General features: G+C 39.8%; 1 protein-coding gene across 1 annotated transcript in view; it reads right to left on the reverse strand.

Moving 5' to 3' along the window:
• Positions 1 to 25,444, reverse strand: part of agbl1 (AGBL carboxypeptidase 1) — a 192,902-nt gene that overhangs the window by 149,392 nt on the left and 18,066 nt on the right. Inside the window, exons 2-6 of the mRNA XM_078283012.1 lie at positions 20,498 to 20,568; positions 9,482 to 9,545; positions 8,053 to 8,199; positions 3,806 to 3,937; positions 241 to 334 (exon numbers count right to left, since the gene is read on the reverse strand). Coding sequence (XP_078139138.1) covers positions 241 to 334; positions 3,806 to 3,937; positions 8,053 to 8,199; positions 9,482 to 9,545; positions 20,498 to 20,568 — 508 coding nt within the window. The remainder of the gene's footprint in view (positions 1 to 240; positions 335 to 3,805; positions 3,938 to 8,052; positions 8,200 to 9,481; positions 9,546 to 20,497; positions 20,569 to 25,444) is intronic.

Raw genomic sequence — 25,444 nt, forward strand, 5'->3', positions numbered from 1 at the left:
CTTTTTCAAATATCTCTTTTTCTGGCCTGGATATTCTTAGACATTATTAGCAAATGGCCATTTCTCCAATGAGTCCTCAAAGATGGCGGCAGCTGTAGTTGTTAGAAGATTTCTGATGCAATATAATATGTAGGGGACTAGGATATACTTGACAATGCAAAGGTGTTTGGTGGTGAAGCGGGAGATGAGGGTATGAATGTTAGGTACACTGTGTAGGGTGCAGGGGGTTTGGGTACATACTTGATAGTGTGCAAATGCTTGGTGGTATAAGGGGAGATGAGCCGGTAGATGGCGTCCAGCCCACGGTTCTCCCCAATAAGGTTTGCTGTGGAAACTGAAAGGAGCATATGGCAAACAAAAAACAAACATTAATTCTTACACAACATGTTCAGAATGACATGGAAAACAAGCATCAACACTGAAAATATAAGATTGGGTAAAAGTAATTCTTGACTACACTACATTTATATGCTCACGGATTTGCCTTGATGTTTGGGATGTTCAAGAATTCAGTTTTTGAGATGGCACACATAAACATCATATCATATTTACAACCAACCAAGAAAAGTTCTTATCCCGATTACAACAAAGCAGGACAGTGTAATGTTATGTTCTGATGTACTCAGGGATGTATAGACCTTATCCTGTTTACTATTGGTTGTCATAGCCTACATAAGCTCTGTTTCTGTGGTAATATTGAGAATACTCTGGTTATTCATTAAAGGATAAGGCTGGTGTTTTTTAATGCATTTCTTACCGTCAACAAATCCTATGAGAATAACAAAATCAGCAATGAATTTGTTTTCCTAACAAGTCTCGTCCATGTAGCCGATGCCCAATAAAGCCATGTCTCAGTAGCCATACAACTCCATTGTATTAAAAAAACTATTAAAAACACGTCAAAGAGCCATGCCGTTGCTCTGGCAGCATATTTCATCATCACGATGCACCAGGCCAGCCTACTTTTTCCTCAAACAACTTAATAAGCAGAGTGTAAACACATTTTCCATCTCAGGAAAGTAGTTCCGTAGCACCGAAAATAGTCCCCGGCGTAATGAAGAATTTGTCCCCATTTGAATTTGGTTTGATAGTAACTACAACAGCCTGACTTTTCATGGTCACAGTTAGCGATTTTTTAAATTATGTTTTATTAGCCATCAGGAAGTAGTGCAATTGGCGCCCAAATCATGTACAAATTAGTTGAAACACAGAGGTGTCCCTTTATGGACAACATGGTGCCCATTCTGAAATTCCAAACGAACAAAGAAACACATGGGAGGTTTGCCTAAGAGTTCACTGATCTCGAACTTTCTCTCTCCTCTCTGCTTTTTCAACCTCTATAAACCATACTCTATGGTTAAGCAGGCAAAAAGATATGGTCAAAGCAACCCTATAACATTGTTACATAACCACACTTCTATAAAAGCCCCTTTTTAGAAGTGATTATAAGTATATCAATTTTTGAGAAGAGGATACTGCATCTTGCATCTATGGTCCCATAAAGCAGGCATGTGTTTTGGATGGAGAGGATCCCTCTCTATTTATATATGGCCACGGAGACCTGCTTTTACTGACTCATAAAAAACATCAGCCGTTAAAGTGCCTGCTGTACCGCACACATGACCCCTCTCTCGCTCTTTCACTGTTAAATATGTAACCATATACTGGTTGTTAGTGGAAATAAACACTTTAATAGACTTGAATAGGTCTTATATTTGACCGACTAAACATATTATTTCACACACCTTGAAAAGCTTGGCATTACACCTTTCTATCCATTTTGGTTCTACAACAATAACAAGACTATAGTTATTCTAATTATAGTCTATAACTAAAATTGCTACAGTTACAGTGTCGGGTTTAAATATGCACAGCTTGTCCTGTTGATGTTACAGCTGCCCAGATTCTGATATTTTATACATCTGCATACAAGTCTTTTTTACAATGGGCCAAGAAATCCAATCCTTTCCAACTATGCTGATAATACCCTAGCTATGCTTTTTGAGAAGAAAAGACCTTTCAGACTGTGCATACGCATCATTAACAATTGTATAACAAGATTAAGAGTGTAACAGCCCCACAACGTTGAATTTTGTAGAAGCATCTCTGCCGGGATTCAAATTCAGGTCTTCTGATCTAACTCTTTCACTCATGTGAAAGATACTCCAGATACCTGACGAAGGTCACTTGACCGAAACGTTGTGTCATTTAATAAATTCTTGGAAGTGAAGACAGTGTGCGGGAGTCTACAGATTTGTATTTTGTCCTTCTCCGACACACCTGGCGCATATGGTTATGCAAAGATCACCTTTTTGTTTAACCCATGTGACCATAAAATGGTGAACAGAGCGAGCGAGCGAGCGACAATGTGATCCATAGAACCCCTGCTATCGCAGGGCTAAAAACTAATATTGTCATTACTGTGACAAGGGGTACTTCAGCAATGCCAACTGTACTTGGCTGCATTACTGTCCAATCCCAATAAAGAAAGCTGAGTATGAAGTTGGGTATGATGGCTATAATATGTAATTTCTGCTTTCTTAGACAGTATACAGTGGAAAGCAACACCACATCACAAGCTGCGTTTGGAATGGTTCACTCGTTCACTCACTCACTATTCCCTATGCAGTGTTTGTCATATAGTGAACTATATGGTCAATGACCAAACAAAGTTTTCGGACACCACATTAAACATCATTGCTTCAAAAAAATGCGCCAGATACTCATGTGATGCACCTGGGTGCGCCCAGTATCTATCTCCTAAACAAACCAAGCATCATGACAGGTGGTTGAAATGTACTCACGTATCGATTTTAGGAAGTTTTTAACATTATATTACAAATAAATTGTTGAAATTCTAATCATGTACAAGTGTGGTTTTGTCAACCTAGGTGCTGTCTCCTAATGGTAGCAAGCTGTTTTGGTTTGACAAACAATAAGCTTGTGAGCTAACGTTAGCTAGCTCACAAGCTAGCGACTAGCTAGCTACTCTTCTTCTTCTGTAAGACACAATCGCATTGCATTGTTGTATGCAGGAGAAACTGTAGGGTACATTGTCTGTTCATTACAATTTGCACTTTTACCCAGCTCAGAATTTATCAGCAGCTGTGCGTTAAAGCTACAGGAAACTGAAACCTCTGATTTCTCTAGTATTGTGTTGTCTTGTTACCTTTTGGGATTTAATAAAGATTGTGAAAGTTTAAAAATGAAGCAGTATTCCTATATGGAGAAAAGCCTTGTCCTGTCAGTTTTATCCCTCAATCCCATCTCAAGTTTTCACTGGGCTGGGTTACTTTGATACAATCTCAGGTACTAGAGTCCAGAACGTCAATAAAAATGTCCTCCTTCATATCCTTATGATTGGCTGAGAAACCCTTTTATTTACATGATAGCCATGCCTGGTGTGTGGGAATTTTGTGAAAATGTAAATACGTTCCCCAGATTCCACACAAGTATGCCAAGATGTTTTATTATTAGTAGTGGTAGTTAGTAGTAACATTATCCTGGGATTCAATGAAGAGTTTTAGTGTTCCATGATGCTCTAAATGCCATTTCAGAGGCTTTTCCACCCTGGCAAGAATAAAATTCTCAATTCCCAAATTTGAAGATATATTGGCAAAGAATATCAGCACAAAATATCGGCTATCTGCAGGTTCAATCCAAAAACATCGGTATCGGCCTTCAAAAACCCATATCAGTCAAACTTTAGTTCCTACCGTTCTGTGGAAAAAAAATTATATAATCACATGACTTTATCTGACTAGAAGAGTGCTCCTATCCTTTGAGTGTGTGTGTGTGTTCCTACCTGATGAACAGAAGACCTGGATGACCCAAAGGCAGGCTGCAGCCCTCCTGGCATGTTTGCTGTTCTGTTTCAGCAGATTCAGAGTCAGCAGCACAGCATCAGCCTCCTCCGCCTTCAACCCTATATGACGGTCTGGATACACACACACACACACACACACACATTTAAAAATACACATACTAAGTAAGGTTGCAATGCACATCTGCACATCTATACACTCCATAGACCTGTTACTGTGAAAGAAACCCAGATTTTATTACATTATGTAATGATCAAATAACATTATTTGTAGCATTTACTACTTTGTAAACTGTTGAAAGTCAAAATAATTAATTATTTGATAACTACCAACAAAATAATGATAAATTCACCATTTATAAAGGATGGCTATTATAAAGTGTTTCCAAAACATTTTCTCCTATCCATTTTGGCCGTGCTGGAAATATCTCATGACGTCATGCTGTCTACATTTGTCCAGTTATCCACGGGAATAAGAAAAATACACCACTAATCAACAAAATGGACCTAGAAATGCAAGATACTTTACCATTATCTGATTTTTTTAAGTGTTAAACTGTTTTAGGGTCGATTTTTCCTTTAATAACAGTCTGTAGTTCACTGTTATAAAACCTAGACGGTGACGTGCAGGAGGTGGCCAAGTTCAATTTTGGAAACTGCTTTGAACTGATGTCAGAAAAACATTTAGGACCTGATTTGACAAAACAATGCAGGTAGCAGCTATGGATGACTACGGATGTTGTCTCAACTTTCATTTTGGCGCTATATTTACATGGGTTTTGAACATTGGTGCAGACTGATATTCCTGACACCCACTTCTGGGTGCCTAACTTTCAGCACTCAAACCCATAAGTTCACAAGTATGAAAATCCTCACTGACAAGGACAGCACTGTGTGTGTGAGTGTGAGTGTGTTTGTGTGCGCACGTGTGAGATTCCATGCTGTATTATCAAAAACGGTGACACACTTGTTACAGTGTTCCAAACTGTCAGCATGCCCTATTCCTGCTTGATACCTCACCAGTGCAAGAAAGAAGTCACTGTTAAAGTCACCCACCTACACTCACTTACACACACACACACACACACACACACACACACACACACACAGTGCTCTCCGTGTCAGTGTGGATTTGTGCAGAAATGGATGGGTGACTTCATGTTTTCTGCTGGAAAGGCATCCATATCGTATACACACACACACACTCTCAGGGACACATACAGATTAATGTTCGTCTAACAATGGATAGGTGACCCTGTTCTTTAATACAGGGCTTTCAGTGATGTAACATTACGCTTCTCAACCTTTTTCATATCAAGGACCCTAATTTAGTCCACATTAGAGCCACGGACCCCCATTTGATGAGATTTTGTCTCTTGGACCCAAATCTGAGAATATTTTTATTGTTAGGTATGATTTTGTCCAGAATTCTATGACTCTATATTGTAGGTAGAGAGATAACAGACAAACTATGATCAAAACAGTCATTCTTCTACATTCTCTAATGAAATAATGGTGAAGTTTAACAATTCATCAATTTGCTGGGGACCCCCTGGAACCCCCTCAAGGACCCCTGGTGGTCCCCGGACCCCACGTTGAGAACCACTGGCGGCCATATTTGAGGTCCTCAGGCTGTGATTCTAAACTTATGAGTTGGCTGTCTCAACAGAATTCAATAGACATGGATAATTTTGACTGAGAACTGATCATTTTATCAGTGATACATCTGATCAATTTTGCATTTAGATAAAGTTAGCTTGTCAGCTAGCTAACCATAGTTCGCAGACAAATGTGATTTGCACACTAGCTAACATATCTAGTAGAAGCTAGTTTTAGTGGTTGCTAGTAGTTGCATGTTGAACAGTTCGCTAGCTAACAAATCCATGAACTGCTTGTTCAGGTTAGGGTTTTCAGGCTGTTTTCGTGGCCTCATTCAAATGCTACAAATGCTACAAACTCGTCCAGCTGCGTCTGATCTTGGTGAGTAGTTTATATTCTGTTTTTCATGGCATTCAAGTGCCGAATAACCCCCATGTTAAAACTAAGCGGAATATTGCTTTAACTGAGCTGACTCTTCTCAAGTTACAACTTGTAGTGCTTTGGAATAGAAACAAGGACTAAAGACAAGACAATTTCCTCTGTTACAGCAAGGAAACTGTAAAGTCAGATAGGTCAGACTCATCCACTTGAGCATTAATTGGAGACAGATGCCAATGCCTGGAACACAATTTGTTTCTCAGTGGAGTTTTAAACACACTCTACCATAGCAAAGTCCATGACAGTAATTTGTTATGTGGTTTATTAGCTAATCTTTAGGGTGTTCTTATAGTAAATTTTGATTGATAAATATGTCAACTCTTCAACTTATTTTTGGGATGTGACCAGAACAGATCAGACTTGAACCACTGCTGTGAAGGTAAGCAAATAACATGAACTTCACTACAGCTTATTCTGTAGGGTAATGTTAAATAAATAAAAGTTTTTAAAAAAACTGTACGTAAATCTGATTGTCTTACATAGTTAGCCTTGCTCATTAGCATTAATGCTGTTAAATTGTATCAATATCTTTAGCTAGTGGTAGTTGATAACATAAAGATGAGTGGCCATGCTGCAGTGGCAACATAGCTTGAGTTAATTGAGTTAACAGTTGCCGTTACTAGCCTATAAAAACACCCTGAACATTGTAAACCAAGTAACAAATTACCATCGGTGTCATTGCAAAGGCAGAATGCGTTTGAAACGCCGTCTTCAAAAACTAAGGTATGGACTTCCCATCTGCTACAACACAAATTGTGCTGCAGGCTTTAGAGCATGGGTCTCAAGCTCGCGGCCCGCGGGCCAATTGCGGCCCGCGAGACGATATTTTGTGGCCCCCACCTTAATATGAAAGTTTAATGTTAGTGCGGCCCGCGAGTTTTATATGGATGGCACTTTACAGTATTGTGTGCGGAGCTGAACGAACCTACCAATCACGGTGGGGTATATGGCTCTCAGGGGTGGGACATCGACCGGGCTTGATGCAAGCAGAGAAACATTTCTCAATGAGTGAAAGTTACAGCAGCGTTGCCATGGAGAGTTTTCTTCCGTGCCTGGCTGGCTGCCTCGTTTCTATTTGGCACACGCGGACATTCGTCCCAGCGTGCTGCGTTCACAACACTTCCAAAAAAAAGTTTTTTAAGTTGCTGCCCAGCGGGACATTATACGTATATATGTCTCTCTCTGACAAAATAAATCAAAGTGATGCGTACGCGGCGGGATAAAAGAAAAGTAAGGAACTCAGTGTAGCCTAATGTAGTCTGCAGTCACATAGCGACACCTGTCCGTCGGCGATAACAGTCCCCGGTAAACCGGACCAATTATAGGGTCGCACCGTTATTTGTGGGTCATTATTTTTTATTTGCATCGCGCTATTTGCATTGCCTCACACGATGAACACTACTAGGTGAGTGGAAAAGCAGACAAGCTTGGGCAATTTTTGAGAGAATTGACCCCCAGCTTCCCTGAGCTTTCCCGAATGTTCAAGCGGACCATGTGCCTTTTTGGGAGCACATACTTGTGCGAAAAGCTCTTCTCCACCTTGAACTTCAATAAGTCCAAGTACAGGTCCAGACTTACTGATAATCATCTTCAAGCCATACTGAGGGTCTCAACTGCTTCCTCCCTCAAGCCAAATGTGGCTCAGCTATGCGAGAGGAAGCGCTGCCAGGTCTCTAGCAGCAAGGAGTAGGCAAGAGAAGCCATGTTCAGAAGAACAGTTCATGTTCTTCAATGTTCCATTCATGTTCAGGACAATTCATATTCAGAAGAACCCATTGAGGTTAAAGAACTGTTAATAAAGACGTTTAAATCTTATTTTGTGTTAAAAAATAAAAATAAAGACATTTGAGAAGATTGGAATTTTTTTAACAAAGCTTTTCTTGTGGAATACCTGATGCGGCCCAGCCTCACCCAGACTCTGTCTCCAGCGGCCCCCAGGTAAATTGAGTTTGAGACCCCTGCTTTAGAGCTTGTCTCTCACCACATGACTTTTCCTTCTTTATATTCTATGTTTTCTGTGTCACCTAAACTTGGAAACAAATCTACTTTCAGACTATTCACTTGTACGTATAATGTTACTGAATTGACTTAACACCCACAACACAACAATCTTTTTAATGTATCTCTCTTTTTCTAGCCTGGTTGTTATATATTTAACCATCATTTCCATCCATCCATTCATCCATCCTCACCTCTGTGTCCGACTTTTGCCAGTAGGTGCAGTAGTGGCAGTAGTAGGGTGAAGTTGGGACTGAAACTGCGGCCGGTGTTGACCAGGGCAGTCAGCAAGGCCTCGCTGCCGCCTTTACTGATCATATAGTGGATACGACGATCTGTACCTTAATAGAGAGAGAGGAGAATAATTGATGGGTAAGCTACGGAAGCCCTGAGAGGCAATGGGGGAAAAAATGTTTGCGGTCATTGTCGGCCAACACGACAAAACAACCTGATCTCACAGAAAAACGTGACATGAACATGACTTGTTAACAGCAAATTACATGTTGGTGGAACGTTAAGTGTTAACATTATGTATTCCCAGCATGAAACGGTTACGTGAAGGAGACACGACTATAAACAGGAAGTAGTGTGACATTGAAGTAGCATGGTGGACAGCATGTTGTGGTCGCAGTTGTGGATGGGCATATGCGTTTGCCTTCGATGTCGGCGACCGGGGTTCAATTCCCAGCGTTTACAAAGGACATTTCAACCGTAAGTCACATTTTAATTTTTAACGTTTTTCTTACTTAACCATGACCAAACCATTTCCCTAACCTTAACCAAGTTGTTTTACTTGCCTAAACTTAACCAAAGTAATTTTACTTGCCTAAACTTAACCGTTAACCAACCTTTGGAATGTAATCCAATTCGTGGTGGAGGAATGCATTTCAATTTGTTGTGGGGGAATGTAATTCAGTTTGTGGTGGAGAAATGTTATTTTATACGTATCCACAGCACATAAATCAGCGTTTCAGAGTTTGTCTTCATTTCACATATTTGTGTGAGATCATGTTGCGAAAAAAAGCTTCGTACGTAATTTTGTACGTGATCATGTATGTATGAGTTAGTATCTTGGCGGACACTGACCGCATTTGTTTTGTTTTTTTACACAATGCCTTTTTTACACATTTCCATAGCCTAAACTAAATTAATTCATTGGGGAAATGTGAGGAAATTAGGCTGTTGCAGTAGCGAGTAGTAACAGGATAGAGCAAATAAAAATAGGATATAAATACAAATAGAGCCAATGGGGGTATTAAACATAATGCATCCAATAATATTATCATCGGATCGTGTCCAGTTCTTACTATTGTCACATAATCCTTTCATAATAATTTTCCTTTTCGTATCCTTTTTGGAATAATAATCAGTAGTAGTATTACCAGTTTATTTTGATTTTCTTTAACCACACCTTTTAATCTCTCTTGTTATCGCTAATCTGAGCAAACAATTTGAATCTTTGCCCTTGTATTTTATTTTTTGTCAGCATATGACTACTATGTTTGTTTAATGTATCTTGCTCCATCAATAATAAAATAGTATTCACAAGAAAATGTGAAAATTCCTCTCCATGATAATTTCATATGAAGTACATCGAGGTGGTCACGAGTTATCGGAGCTTACCGGCTGACAGCAGTTCATCCAGAACACTGAGGATATTCAGTGTACTCTCAATGTCTCCTGCATTCTGCAGAGAGAGAGAGAGGGAGAGAGAGAGAGAGAAAGAAAGAAACTTTATGTTAGAGACTGTAGAGAACAAATTATGCCAATAGCCTAATCAAACACACACACACACACACATCACATATTTTCCATTGCCATCCAGTGGACGTCTGTCGTCTTATTTAGCTGATGAATTAGGTGGCAGGATCACTCACATCATTGCAGCTTATAAGTGTGTGTGTGTGTGTTGTATATATGTGTGCTCATTAGTGTGTGTATCCCAAGAGAGAGACTAAGAAACAGAATATCCCCTTCTCACCACACACACAGTTGGATGTATACATACTGTATGTATGCACACACACTCAGACACACACATGAAACACACACACACAAGCATGTATACACATAAACATGTAAACGCACATGCACTCTCTCTCTCTCTCCCTGCGCACACACACACATACACACACACACACGCCACCTTCTCAGCTGTCTGCTGATGAGGTGCTAGTGGAACAGAAATGCTTGGTATTCAGATACTTTACACCGTTTAGGAAGTTGCAGCTAAATCCAGGAAGTTGAAGCTTATGCTGCGTTCAAATCATATGGGAATAACCAAACAACTTGAAGGTTAAAAGCAACAACTTGAGAGCGCTGACATGTTCCAGCTTGGTTCAAACTTAACACATGAACTAACCCTAACCCTAACCCAGTGAGAATACATTTGAGTTTGAGTCCCCCTATAACATGAATGCAGCAAGACTCCTATCTCTTTGAATGGGGAGTTGTCTATATCTAAAGTTCTGACATACATATAATTATTTGCGTTACATATTTAGGAACACTGATGAATTGTATACAACACAGAATGTTAAAATTTGTTCCAAAGGACGCTGTTGTCACAGAAAAAAGTCTTTGTTCCGCTAACCGAGCCACTGCTTGCAGAAACGGTAAGATTACAACATTCAAGACAAGTCTGGTTTATGGCATATGTATATGTGCGTATATGGTCCCATACACTTGTCATTGCCATGGTATCAACCAGGCCTGCCGACAGGGGGGGGACAACCAGGGCAGTTGTCCCGGGCAGTTGTCCTGGGACCAGGGAGCCATGGTCTAATTATCAATAAACTTCTGGAATATTTTGTCAAAAATCTATACTTGTGAGAACTTTAGGTGGTATTTATGAGTCACATAAAAGCTGAATATTTTTTTATTTTATTTTCCAATTTTCCATGGCAGAGCGATTGAAAACAATTTTACTTTCACCTATTATGTAAAAAAATGGTTTAGTCTGGCACAGCAAGGTTGAGCTCGCTAGGTTGTTACATTGCAGTGCTGTTCGTTTCACACTTGCGACCCTGTAGTATTCCAGGGGACTTTTATTTTGACGACGTAATCCTCTGTGATGCGTCGCACATACTTCCTCTGGGGCAGCCAGTAGGTTTCTCTCTAGCTAGTGAGATTTCAAGGCATAAAATCTATATAGCGACGGGTCAAATTACTTGGGAAAATATCGACAAGACAGAAGAACTCTGCTGTCAACAGCATGTGTGCATTAGGTGAGTGTATACGTTCGTTTTCATAAAATATTAACCAAGGCGGCAGGTGTACAGTGTTGCACTGAAGAACAATAGCGGCTCCTTGCCAACTGAAAAAAGAGAAAAGAATATGGTTACTGACTCTTTCCTTTTTGCTGTAATTTGGCTAAAAACAACCCAAACAACCCGCCGTGAAAGAGCAAATCATCGCGAACATATCGTAATTTCCTCTCTTTGGTTCAGATTTGATCAAAGTTACGAAAATGATCCGCACCACGGTCTAAATGGAAGAAGACCGAGACAGCCGATTTTTGGTGTCCACATGGCATGTTGACACCTGTCAAAATGATCCGAACTTAGCAAAAAGGTCCCAAACGATGCTAGAAAAAGGGAACACAGTTGGTGTTGTGTGCGTTATGGCCAGCGTTCTATGCACAGTCGAGAGGGGATACATTCGGTGGGGGGTAATTGATGGAGGGGGGTGGGGCCTCTTATTAATCGTGTGACTTATATAAACATTGAGGGTGGGTGGACAGCTGAGCGGGCCCTGGCATTCGATGAGAAGCTGACAGACAAGCCAGCATGGCCAGTCAGACTTAGCTTTGCTTAAGCAGATACAATGTGGATATGCGGACTGCTGAGTTGGTCGGGTATCTGCTCTCTGCTTGGGCGGTGTAGGATGTAAACATCATAGTATGTGTGACTTGGTGGGGTTTAGATGTAGCGTGTAACTTAATGTCCTGATTAGAAAGGGATATTGATGGTAGTGTGTGATGTAAAGTAGTGTTGTTGATAACAAGGTGCATGTGACAGCAACAGTAGTGTAGTCGACTTGGGTCTGCTGAGTCTGGGCAAAGGGGGGTGTTTCTGGGTCGCTGGAATACACTGTTGAGCCTTCATGAGGTGTCGTTGCCTAATTCAACGAAACATGGGTGAAGGAGGGTGCCCACTTGATAACCCCAATGATTTGGCTACACTCACTCACCCTGAAATTAGAGTAGGCAGCTGGTGAATGTTGCTGCCTGTCTTATGGTGCTGTAGATTTATGACGGTGTAGCCTGATGTTTTCTATGGTACTCATTGGTATGGTAGTATATCATTCTGTTAAACTCTGAATTGGGCCTCTATACAAATGCTCACCTTTTATTATGGCACAAGGGATATTAACATCATATCCTGTGTATTGATAAATGCGGGCATGGGCAAGATACGCGGCAGCCCTGGTATGGTAGTCATGTCATGCATGTAGTCCACAGTAGGGGATATCGTGTTATTAAAATGTTATTTCAAATTATTGTCAAAGTTGTACGGGCATTGTTACCCCCCACTTGCATCCGTTGTCATAAATCTTGTCGTAAAACGTTTTGCTGCTGCGTGAACCTGAAAGTATGATATGCACACAAAGGTGTGTCGATTGGCCAGTTTTGCTGACATGTCTCACGTTGTCGGTAACGCCATCTTTAGCGCTACAGATTTTCCCATTCAAAACTGGTAGAGTGCTGTCTCCTCAATATAATAGTCTCTGACCTAGCATCCCCACCTAACGTCCTAAAGTCAGACAACACAATGCATATCAAAGATACTGTATGTACATACAAAGGGACATTACACTGCAATATATTGTTACCAGACATAAAGTCCTCTTAGCTTTGTTTTTAATATTCAATTTTGAGACACAACTTCAAGCTCACAACTCATCTCAAACTGTAAGGAAATGCTTGGGAAGCACTTTCTCCACAAGGACACAAGTGGCATTGTTGGATTCGTTATTTGGCCAGAGTCTTCTACCCCGAGGGTTCAAAATGGCCGCCATGTGAATGAGGTCAGCTGGGGTAGCCAAATATATGCCTGATTAAATTCTGCAGGTTAAACAGAAATATTCTGCGGTGGCCAAACATCTCGCTTATTAAAATATGTGTTGTATAAAGAGACCACTTACAGTGGCCAACTATCTGCCAGATTTAAATAGCTTACTGTGTTGTATGCATTGAGCTTGTTTAATGTGGCCAATAATCTGTCTCTTTGAATACCTTGAGTCATACAGTGCACAGACTTGTGTTGAGCTACTGTAATGAGAGACTCTGTTGCTAAACAGAGAGGTAACAGCTACTCTGATTATAGGATAAGATATGTAAAACGTGCCTATTAGCCAACTGTAGCATCTTACCACTCGCTCATGCAGCTAAATAAAATGCAGAGCAAAGTCTGGCTTGGATCGACATGTTGCTGACATGGTTTCTATGGTGTTTCCCCTTGTGGCACAGATCAGCTTGTTGGAGGACTGGTTTCTATGCAATTTTTTTTGCGTTGGAGTTCAAAGTAGAGAGAGATAGGAAGGATTTGGAGAGAGCCAGGTTCAAACCCGGGACGTCACCTTTTACATGCTACGAGCCTTAGACCACTGACCCACCAGAATGCCCCTTCTATGCAGTTTCTTGAGGCAGGTTACAGCATGACTCTTTCAGCATCCTTTTTCGATGTGGACTATATTTTCTATTTTCAATTCTGACCAAAATCTCATGTATGCATGTAGCTCTACGGTGAAACAATTGAGTTTGGTCAGAATCAATCGGTATGAGGGAAAAAGATGGAAAAAAAGGGTCCAGGTCAAAAATTGCCAGAGTCATGCTTTATGACACAATGCAGCAAAGTGCGAAATGCCTTGTGTGAGCCATCAGCAGTGTTTCAGACTACAGAGGGTCACTCCACATTGAGGTCAGTGACCCCATCATTTAAACACAGCAAAACTATGTTTTACATTGTATTGATATTTTGGGACTCCGCAGTACAGTAAAACAATGTTTCAACACTACTCACATTACTAAGAGTTGAGCTGCTTTTTATAGCTGCTCAACTCATAGCAAGCAATGTGGTTTTACAGTGGCTTCTGTGCTGTCCGTATGCAGTTTTTCATTTTGAAAACTAGAAGGACCTCAGTAGAGCGCAAACCTCCGCCAACAGTGAACAATTCTCCAACCTGCAAAGCTGCAGCCTCTGTAACAGTTCATGTTTGTCTTCCAGGTTTGATTTTCCAACAAACTAGCATGTGAATGCAATACTGTTATTTGGAAGTCCTAAATGTTGGACTTTTCCACCCCACATGAAAGCAGGATAATAGTTATGTGGTTAATCATCTAAATCCAGATCACCAAAATCTTATCAACTGATCCTTGGGCCAAGAGCTAGCTAAATTTCAGCCAGATCGGTTCATAGCTTTTTGAAATATCTTGCTAACACACAGACAAACAGACTGTCTTGTGTTAGCATTAGCTTGGCAGCATGAACAGGGGTGAAAACATAACCTCCTTCTAACTTTGGTGGTGGAGGTAATTAGGGTAGGGTATTATTATAGGTATTTTTGTTTGACTGGGAATTTTTTCAAGGAAGCCATGTCAAAGCTACGCTAAATAACTACAGCAATTTGTAGCCTCACTTTGTGATAGGCTGATGAGATAGGTGTATTTTCACATAAAAATCTTGCCTAGTGCAGCTTTATGGCTTCCCAGCAATCACTTTGACATTGAGCAGATGTTTATAAGATGGCCTCCCGACTAACGCTGGAGACCTGTGTAAATATAGCGTAAAAATGAAAGTTGAGATAATTTCCGTAATCGTTTTGTGAAATTGAGACCTAAATATCTTTCTCATATCTGTTCAAAACAATTTCCAAAGCTGTTTTAATATAATTTTTTATTGTGCCATAATATCATATTGTGCTAACTGTGTGTTCACACAGCGAGCAACGGAATTATACATAATGGACTAGCAAGAGGCTAGCAACAGGAGCCCGCCATTTCAACTGACAGCAGACTCAGGAGTCAATTTTATATAATTCTATATAAGATAAAATTACATATAGGTCCAAAATCTAACTTATCCTTGAGGTAGAGAAGCCAGTGCTTCTATCTAGGCCAACACAACTATCAGTATCTGCCATAGTGTGACCCCTCTTAAACAAAGATCCTGGGTGATGGGCATTGGATCCACTCCCAGCTTTTATCTAGACAGGTGGCCATGGCTTTATCCACTTTTCTCTAAGCCAATCCAAACGCAATACAGCTTCTGTCTTAACCCATGGTCCTATCGCATTACATTAAGAGGGAGAATAGTTATGATATGACCACATGGCAGGTGGATGGGGATTTTAATGAAGCACATCTCAGATTTCAGAGCTCACCGCGATGCACTGGGAATGGATGTCGCCAATTACACTTTGCTGTGTTCCGAGTATAGAACTACAACTCTAGACTAGACACGTCATATAGATGCAGTAACTGTAAAGTTCCTACTTTTTAATGCATGCTTGTTAAACAGCGCTTCTGAAATCATGTTGTGATAGTTAACTTTGGTTTGTCAACTCTTTTGTAGTTTGAGCCATTGAATATTCAAATCCCATTCTGCTCAGTTTGATTCTATTTCATTCTATTTTGTCTATCTTCGTAGCCTTGTAGCAACTGACAATGTAATATAATGTACACCCTAACCCTAACAAACTGTCAGAGATGTGTCAATTTATTATATTAACATTATTTGTTAATTTATTTCATTTATATGACATTAATGCATGTTATAATTTCCAGTTAGTGTAATGATGTATGACAATATCAAAAACAGAAAATATTGTAATGTCAGGATTTATTACCTTGTTGGCTCATTTGGAGAAACAGGGGCATTTCTATCAGTTGCTACAAGCCTTGAGGTCAGTTGCTATGTAATCTTGCACGCTTCAATCTGGCTGCATAATGAAAAAGTTTTTCTTTATTTTTCTATTCCATTCCATTCTGTTCTATGCTGTATATCTCTGTCGCCTTCAGGCCAGCTGCTGTTGCACTGTAAGCTTAGCATTATAATGACTTTGCTCATTAAGATGCCTGTTGCGAGGGAGGCGACATTTTGTCTCCAGCTTTAACAGCAGGAATTACACCTGTTATCACTTCATTATTCACCGTCAAGGATGCATTAGGTCTGGGATGCAGGCAGACGAAAGGATAGCGGATGGTGGTGATGGTGGTTTGCTGTTTGGAAACGACAACCAGGACAGCTGGAAGACCCACAGGGAACCGCACAGATTTATCCATTATGGCAGCAGTAACTGTCATAAGTCACAAATAGGGCTTGAATGTAAGTTTTGCAAGAAGCTATTAAACACTAAAGCACAGGTTTCCTATCACTCAACTTTTAAACATGGATAATAGAAGATATCAGATGGTGATTTCTTGTTTCTTATGTATTACAGGGTTAGGTTTGAATTAAGGATAGACTGGCAGTTTGCCAATATTAGCCTTTTATTAAAAATCAGATCTCAGCCAGTCAGAGTCGTCTACCTTTGATATGATGCAGTTTGATTGATTACATACACTGGTTGTCTATGGGAAGCTCCTAAACTGAAGTTTGACAAGTTCACCCACTAAAAAACGGTGACTGTCAGCAAAGCAGCACAACAACACAATATATTGGGTGAAGAAGGGGATAAACTTTCAAAAGGAGTTCTGAAACTCTATGGCTACTTGGGCTTAGTGAAGCCCAGTGAAGAAGACAAGAGGTAATAGAGGAAGCAGCTGATATTTTGCTACTAACTGAAAAAATGCAATTTAGCCATACTAAGTTATCTAGGTTAGCTAGTTAGCCTAGCTGACCTTCCAAGTTCAAACTAGTCATAATAGCTATATAGGTAATTATGCTAGTTGGCTAGCCTGCTGAGGTTAAACTCAACCAAGATTATTTCTATCTACAAAAATGTTTGCAGGGCTAAAACACCTGGTGTCAGGTAGGTCTTTCCCGGGAAAAATCCTCTGGTGCACAGGAAGTGATGCGTTTTAAGTTTCCGGAAGCAGCAACAGCGGTTTGTTTGGAATAAATAGAAGAAGAACTGTAGCATGAACAGTGATAGCCAGAATGGCTGAACAGACAAAGAAAAGAGCCCCACCTACAGAAACTCAAACTGCATCAACAGAACATCCAAGGAAAAAGATGTCACAGTACAGTGAAAATAATTTTCACTTATCATAAGACAGCTGTATTTTACTTACTTTAGTACTTTACATTACAATCTTGCCTCATGCAGCTTTAACTGTATTTTTTAAGTTATGCCTGTCTGTGTTGTCTTAGCTACTTGCTGCCACTATGCCTACAGCTATATGGCTTAGCAATGTAATACTATATCATGGTATACAGTTACAATCATACATGTAAGGTTTCCACCAGAGTCCACCATCTATATCTATAGATAGAGCTGACAATCTATACAATCTATACTATTTTATGCTTCTCTCTCTCTCTCTCTCTCTCTCTCTCTCTCTCATGCACACACACAGCACCGAGAACACACAAACATCATCGCGTCAATCATCGCGTCCCCACCACTGTAACTATACTTGCTTTCAACATAACTGTCTATGTTTGTCTCTCATACACACACACACACACACACACACAGGTTTTCCATCATGGCTATCTTTATGTTTCAAGCACACTTGTTCTCTGTCAGTGTTTTGCTCTCTCAATACACCTGCAAATAGGGTTTCCATCCTACATGCAGTCATTCACACACACACACATACCGTATTACCTATCCACCCGCCACCCCCCACTCCCCCCCTCCCTCTGTCACTGTTCCTTTCACCGTAGCTATCTCAATCCAGCTGGCCTCAGACATCACCGCTGATGCTTTTTATACTCAAGTTCCAACCGGCCACCAGCGCAGCACCAGAACCTGATATTTTCTGACGTTCTCTATATCAAGTTTAATTAAGCAATAATCCAGACCGATGCCATAGCATGTCAGTGTCTTTCAAATGCTTGGTAACCAAAATGGGTTGCAGGCCTATTTCTGGTGTGGCTCTATAAAACAACAGTACTAGTATGTTTAAAATGAGCCTGGCTCCCAGGACAAGAGAACACATTTACTCGGTTTGGATACTCGAGAAATGTTGTCATCCAACAAAAATGACATAAGAATGAGTTACACTGCAGCCAGCTTCTGCCATTTTAAGCTCTCAGCTCCTTTCAAGAACATCTTGTGTGTGTGAGCTTAGAATATATCGATAGAATATATCGATAGATATCAAGGTTCTACCACAAACAAAATCATTACAACTTGGTATTCAGCTTGCATAATGTGTATCAGGTTTGATAATAATCCATCCAATCTAATAATGATTCATTTTAGTCTCTCCATTTTTTCCTATAACATCCCATGTCTATACAACCTTCAACATGAAGTTCAGGACGAGTCAAATGTAAGATTTCTTGTAACTACATCACGCAAATCTGCCAAACTTGTGTCCTTTAATTTAGTTTTCCCTTCTTTTGTGAGTATGTAAACTCAGAGAGTAACTATTTTTCTCTGTAAGCCAATAGCATACAGTACAGTCTACGGAAAGTGACTATTTTTCAACAAATACCTATGGTATACAGCATAACCCATAGACCTAAAGTCACTATTTACCAGTGTTTGACCATGGAGAGTGTCAAACATGGGTTGGTCTTGGCCTAATGATCATTTCAAATGAGGTGAGAAAAGAAAGAAAGGAAGAAAGACATAGTTACGTTTGAATATCTTTAAAGTAGTAATCCGCAACTTATACATACACTGTAAATAAATATCCATTTTGCTACTCTCCATTGCCGATTGATGCCATACAGTAGTGATTCAACCTATAGCCGGTTCATGAAAGCTTTTACATTTGCTGCTCTAAACACCTATGCAGGCGTGATTTTACATTTACGGAAAGAACAAACAGCGGTTTGCGTGGAATAAATAGCAGAAAGTAGAAGAAATATGAGAAGCTGCAGTCTACACTGAGTATCTTTATTATTACGGTATGTTGGGCCAGTGCCAACATTGAGTGGAAAACACCAAAGCAATGACTACTCATTTTATCAAGTCTTATTTTACTATTAACTTATCAAAAGTGTCGCCAAAATCAAGAGAGACAAGAATCCTGTCGATTTTCACTTTAAGTAATATTCTATACGATTCCATGCAGATTATATTGAATTGTTCCTCATCTGAATCAGTCACTTTATTGACTAAGTAAATGCACAGGAATTATTTCGGTGTCATATGAGCTATGACACCAACCACATGAACTTGCAATGTTACACAGTACCGATACACATGCGCTAAGGACAATACGGTGAAAAAGACCAAAAGAGCCGATACATTCAGTACCTATATTATGGCATAAGTGTAGCATGTAACATTTTTTTGCTGTGATTTTATTTATTCTGTACAGCACTTTGTAACACTGTTTTGATAAGTGCTCTATAAATACTTTTGAAATATTTTATATATATAATTCTGATATTATTATTGTTGTTGTTGTAATTGTTATTCTATGGAGTATTTATAGAGCACTTATCAGAATACAAATCTGAAGAAATGAAAATAAAAATCTCTTTGAGTATTTTCTCCTTGTTGTCTCCATACAGAGGTGTTCACTACACCGCACACAGTAGTAAATCTCAAGTTATATAGGCTACCATAATGGCAACTAACACTGTTATGCTCTCCACTTAGAAGTCTGTTGTTTCTGGTAGATTGTCCCACTGGTCAAATTAGCAGTTAAGTGATGAGAACACGGACATCAAAATCATCCATGTGTCCCCAGTAGATCATTGGCTCTGGTGCTCCATGCTAACATTTCAGCATACACTATGTTGAGTGATAGTATTTGACTAATAAGACTACCAAACCTACCAAGAATTTCTTTAACTACAACATAACATTGTAAACAATTTCATGATTTCCTTAATATGAAATTATTTTTGCTGCAAATTTGTCTTTGCTGCTGTGATCACTAGGAACTAGTAATCCCTTAAAATAACCTTACATTTTCATTAATTTACATTAATTCACCCCTTAATTCATGCAAAATTCCCTTAATTAATGGAGGAGATCCCATCGCAACCTCCTTAAATCTCCTTAATCTTGACTCCTTACTTTGTAATTTAATGAAAAATTCAGGGAGACAGGAACTTTTCCATTAATAACTTATTAATAACCCTGTAAACCATGCATAAAAGGCATGAAAAATCCTTTAATAACTAGTGTCTCTGTGAACCAACCCATGAATAAACCTTATAAACCCATACTAACCTTGCTTTTTTATAGCTATGTTATTTTTAATGGACAATTCATGTTTATGTAATGGACAAATTAAGGACATTTCAGGGATAAAATTAAGGGGTTTGGTTTCGTACTGTAAAAAACATTGCCAAAAACAGTATGAAATGCTTTGAAAATATGTGAGGTTTAGTTTATAAAAATATTTTTGCTGGTAAAAGAATAGTTTTGCAGCATGAAACAATACAAAACAACTCACACAGTCACTCACACTATTTTTCTGTATCTTGCATGCAAACACAAATGAATGGGAATACAGGCACACACACACACACACACACACACACTTGCATTGTTGATCCTTACCTGCAGTGTGGAAAGGAGGACTTCTAAGCCACTGGAGCTGGCGGTGGCGGTCATGATCGGTCGACTTCGCTCTGAACGGCAAGCCAGTCGGTCAGTCAGTCAGACAGACAGAAAGATAAACAAACCGTCAGGCAGAAGAAAAGATGAATGGAAAACGACAGAAGAAGAGTGTCCAGCAGTCGGACAGACGGAGATCGTCAATCAAGGTGATGCAGACGGTGGAAATCCAAACTTCATCGCCACCGCCAGCGTCATACACGCGTAACAAACAACATGTGTTTCTCTCTCTCTCTCTCTCTCTCTCTCTCTCTCACTCTCTCTCTCTATCTCTCACACACACACACAGCATTGCTACTCTGTCAAGGAAGAGAGAGAAGCGACAGAGAGACTCCCCCTGGCTTAACTTAACTGGGGATCCCACCAGGGGGGATTCAGAGAGGGTGTGTGTGTGTGTGTGTCACTGCTTGCATGCACATGCACTCTATATGTATGTGTGTGTGTGTTTATAGGACTACACAGTTATGCGCACGTTCCCTGCAAGGGTCTGTGGACAAAGTTGTATTCTGTCTATCTGTAAAAGCATGTCTTCTCATGTGTGTGTGTGTGTCTAAGTGCGTGCACGTGCCTGTGCATGTGTAACCCTATCCCTCCAGGATAAAGCGCTCCAGAAAACATTTGTGCCAGGGTGTTGAGAAGGCTACCACTATAAAAAGGCCTTGACAAGACCAGCAGGGCAGCCGCAGCACACAAAGTATAGTAGGATTCGACCGATATGGGTTTTTGAAGGCCGATACAATACTAATATTTGGTGCCGATATTCAACCTTTAAATTTGAAAAAGTGCAATATATTGTTTTAATGGAATGCTGCCTTCTTTTTTTAATCAAGATTTTTTTTATTGCTTTTCAAGACAGAAACAGCAAAATACCAATAATCTTATTTGGTAACAATATTATGGCCATAGGGGTTAGGATAGGTCGCAACAGACACTGTACCATCAAACATTGCATGAGGATATTAGAAAATTGCCTTAAGTTATTCACATTTTAGATACAATAAAATCGGGAATATTAGATGACAGAGACTTCCATGCTTTCAATGTAGGCTAAATGGTTTGGCTTTGTTTAGCCTGGCAGTCATACATAGCTAATTGACTACTGTCACTCAGCATAGTGTGTTAGCACAGAGCCTGCTATCACTCAACATAGTGTACGCTAAAGTGTTAGCATGGAGCACAGAGCCAATCATCTACCAGGGACAGTTGACCAATGAGACAATTTACCAAAACTGGTGTATTCCTAACCCACCTAAAATAATTTAATTAGCATGGCTTTCAGTGGAGAGTTTTAGTGTCCCATGATGGGACTGAATGCTGTTTCAGAGGCTTTTCCACCCTGGCAGGAATACAATTCCTGACACTGAAACACTGATTATGCTTTGGTATGAAAATGGTCAAATTGAAAGATATCGAATATTGGCTTCAATACAAAAATATTGGCTTTCAAAAGCTAATATCAGTCAAACTCTGATACTTCATTTGTGGTGGAGGTAGGCCTACTGAGTACACAGCAACCCAGATCCTCAACTGGAGACACGCACACAAACACGCCAACGTCTTGATGCTTTGGAAATCTTCGTATTTACTTTCATGGTGTGAAGGCAGTAGAGGAGGTGGAGATAGGGTGAGGAGTTCAGAACAACTTGATGCCACCAACCAAGTTTAGAATTTGTGTATGTGTGTGTGTGTGGGGGGGGGGGGGGGGGGGGCTGTGTGTGTGTGTGTGTGTATGTGTGTGTGTGTGTGTGGGGGGGGGGGGGGGGGTGACACATACACACGCACACATGAACGCACACACACACTCATTAAGGAGCCATTGAGATGTGATAGAGACTTCCCTGTCATCACCACTAATGAGAAAAACTGACCTGATGGATCAGACATGCATGCACACACAGATGCGCACACACAAGCACACAAATGAACACACACACACACACACACACACAGCAGATTACATATACCAAATAACAGCAATATAATCACAACATTGAACATTAGAACTTTAGTTTCTATTGATTCTGAGAAAAAAGTAATCCACTAGTACTAGTACCTTCAGATATGACTACTACAGTGATGGTAGAAGGCATTTTTATTATTATTAATAATAATAATAATAAAACACAATTTATCTAATTTAGTGAGTGCCGTTTTGGTAACACTTTCTATGACGCCCATGTCTATAATGCATTATAAACATACTTATAATGCGTTATAATCTGCTTACAGCACTGTATAATTATAGTTATTAGCACTCATAAATATTCATAATGCTTTATAACAATAATCATAACACATTATAAAGCATTTTATAATGACTTATAAGGTCAAGTATCATAATACTTCATAATTGCTGGTCACTCACTGACTTTTTTTTTTGCAAGGATCATAGTGTATTATAATTCTCATAGTTGTAATACATTATAATCATTTTATAATGCATTATAATCACTGTTATAATGCATTATAATGTGATTATAAGTTACTCTTAAGTGGTCATTGGGTGCTTTAAGTAATGAAATTCCTGAGGTATAGGCAGATATAATACATTACAAGCTGGTTATAAGTCACTGTAAGTGGTCATTGTTTGCTTTAAGTGAAAAAAATATCATTAAATCTATGCAAGAACAACACACAAAACGTTGTAAAATTAATTTATTTGTTTAACGGGTCAAAACAGAAATTGACTAACGTTACTCCAATTTGACACAACTTTTTGATGATGAACAACTGAATGATGGACATTTACATTTCACTAATGTAATGTTTCCCCAAAAAACTCACTCTAAAGACTCTCTTCCTTCACGGTTGAGAAGAAGAAACTACACAGTCTCTTTACAAACGTTAAACTGCTCACTAACGAAAATCACGTGGCTTCAGCGCTGGTGTTAGCTAGTTAGCTGTTTAGCTTCGGTACTGGTGTTAGCTAGGAGGCTACTTAGCTTCAGTGCTGGTGCTAACAAGTATTCACGCAGTAATAAGCGGCAACAAAACGGGCTCTCTGTGAGCATATCACGTTACCAACTCACTTAGACAAAATACTATTAAACACTGACAGTTTAGACTCTGCGTCTGATTGTCTCTAGCGGCTTCTGACTCTCTTGTCTCAGCTCAACGCTCAGCCTCTACTTGCTCAGCCTCCGAACTCTGTCTCTCTCTCTGTCGCTCTCTCGCTGTCTGTCGGCCTCTCCTCAAACTCTAGCCTGCTCTCTCTGTAAGTCCCGCCTCCACCAATAGCATTACAGGAAAAAGGTAAGTGACTGTCATCTAACGAATAAAAGGCTGCATACATGAGAACAAGGTAGGTTGTACACATTTTTACACGTGCAAGCCATGCGTGCAAGGCATGTATGTTACTACCAAACTATACAACTCTTTGGAACTTTATCAAACTAGAATAAGGGGCAATAAACAAACTTCAACAGGGCTACACCCTCCCCCTTCTAACCGTCTAGATGTCCTCATCAGACTTCTTATACACAGGACTTGCACTATGTTCTTCAATGAATAATGAGCAAAGCAATTAGACTACATAGTCATGGGACACTGTCCGAAGGTAGGTCAGGGGTTTCCTTGGTCTGCAGATCATAGCTAATTTGTATGTATAATGATTAATGGTTTGTTTATTGGTTTTCCAGGTTCATCATAACTCAGGTGCACATTATAATGCATTATAACAGTGATTATAATGCATTATAAAATGATTATAATGTATTACAACTCTGAGAATTATAATACACTATGATCCTTGCAAAAAAATGTCAGTGAGTGACCAGCAATTATGAAGTATTATGATACTTGACCTTATAAGTCATTATAAAATGCTTTATAATGTGTTATGATTATTGCTATAAAGCATTATGAATATTTATGGGTGCTTATAACTATAATTATACAGTGCTATAAGCAGATTATAACGCATTATAAGTATGTTTATAATGCATTATAGACATGGGCGTCATAGAAAGTGTTACCGATGTTTTCACTTTGGAGTCTGTCAGGTGGCAGATTATTCTAGAATAGAATAGATTGTTGAAGCACTTTGTGAAGCCACAAATAAAGTTATTATTATTATTTTACAATTACAAACAATTACAATTTCCCATTTGGCAGATGCTTTTATCCAAAGCGATGTACATATGAGATTTTAATACAACACAAGCAAGGATCTAGTCAGGAGAGAACGAGAGTAAGTGCCATAAAGCTAAGTTCTAGTCCGACAGGACATAGGTGCCACGAAGCAGTGCATAGAGGCAGTGCATAGAGTGCAGAGGCAGATAAAGAAAAAAAAAAATTTATATATATATATATATATATATATATTTTTTTTTTTTTTAGATTACACAGTCCATCAGGTAAGAAGGTGTTCGCTAAAGAGCTGGGTCTTTACCCTTTTCTTAAAGATTGAGAGGGACTCTGTGGATCGAATGGAGTTTGGTAACTCATTCCACCACCGAGGAACCACAGAAGAGAAGAGTCTGGATAGAGACTTAGGGCCTTGTTGTGGTGGCAGCACCAGGCGCCGCTCCTTGGCAGAGCGTAGTGAGCGGGAGGGAGTGTAGACCTGAATGAGGGAGTTCAGGTAGGTGGGAGCAGTTTTGGTTGCTGCTTTGTAGGCGAGCATCAAGGACTTGAACTTGATGCGGGCAGCAACTGGGAGCCAGTAGAGGGATATGAACAGCGGAGTGACATGTGCTCTTTTGGGCTGGTTGGAGACCAGACACGCCGCCGCGTTCTGGATCATCTGCAGAGGTTTGAGCGTACATGCCGGGAGCCCTGCCAGTAAGGAGTTGCAGTAGTCAAGGCGTGATATTACAAGAGCCTGTACTAGGAGTTGTGCTGCATGCTCAGACAGGTAGGGTCTGATCTTCCTGATGTTGTACAGGGCAA

Source organism: Centroberyx gerrardi, chromosome 4, assembly GCF_048128805.1.
Source record: "Centroberyx gerrardi isolate f3 chromosome 4, fCenGer3.hap1.cur.20231027, whole genome shotgun sequence".
In the NCBI taxonomy this organism is placed as follows: Eukaryota; Metazoa; Chordata; class Actinopteri; order Beryciformes; family Berycidae; genus Centroberyx; species Centroberyx gerrardi.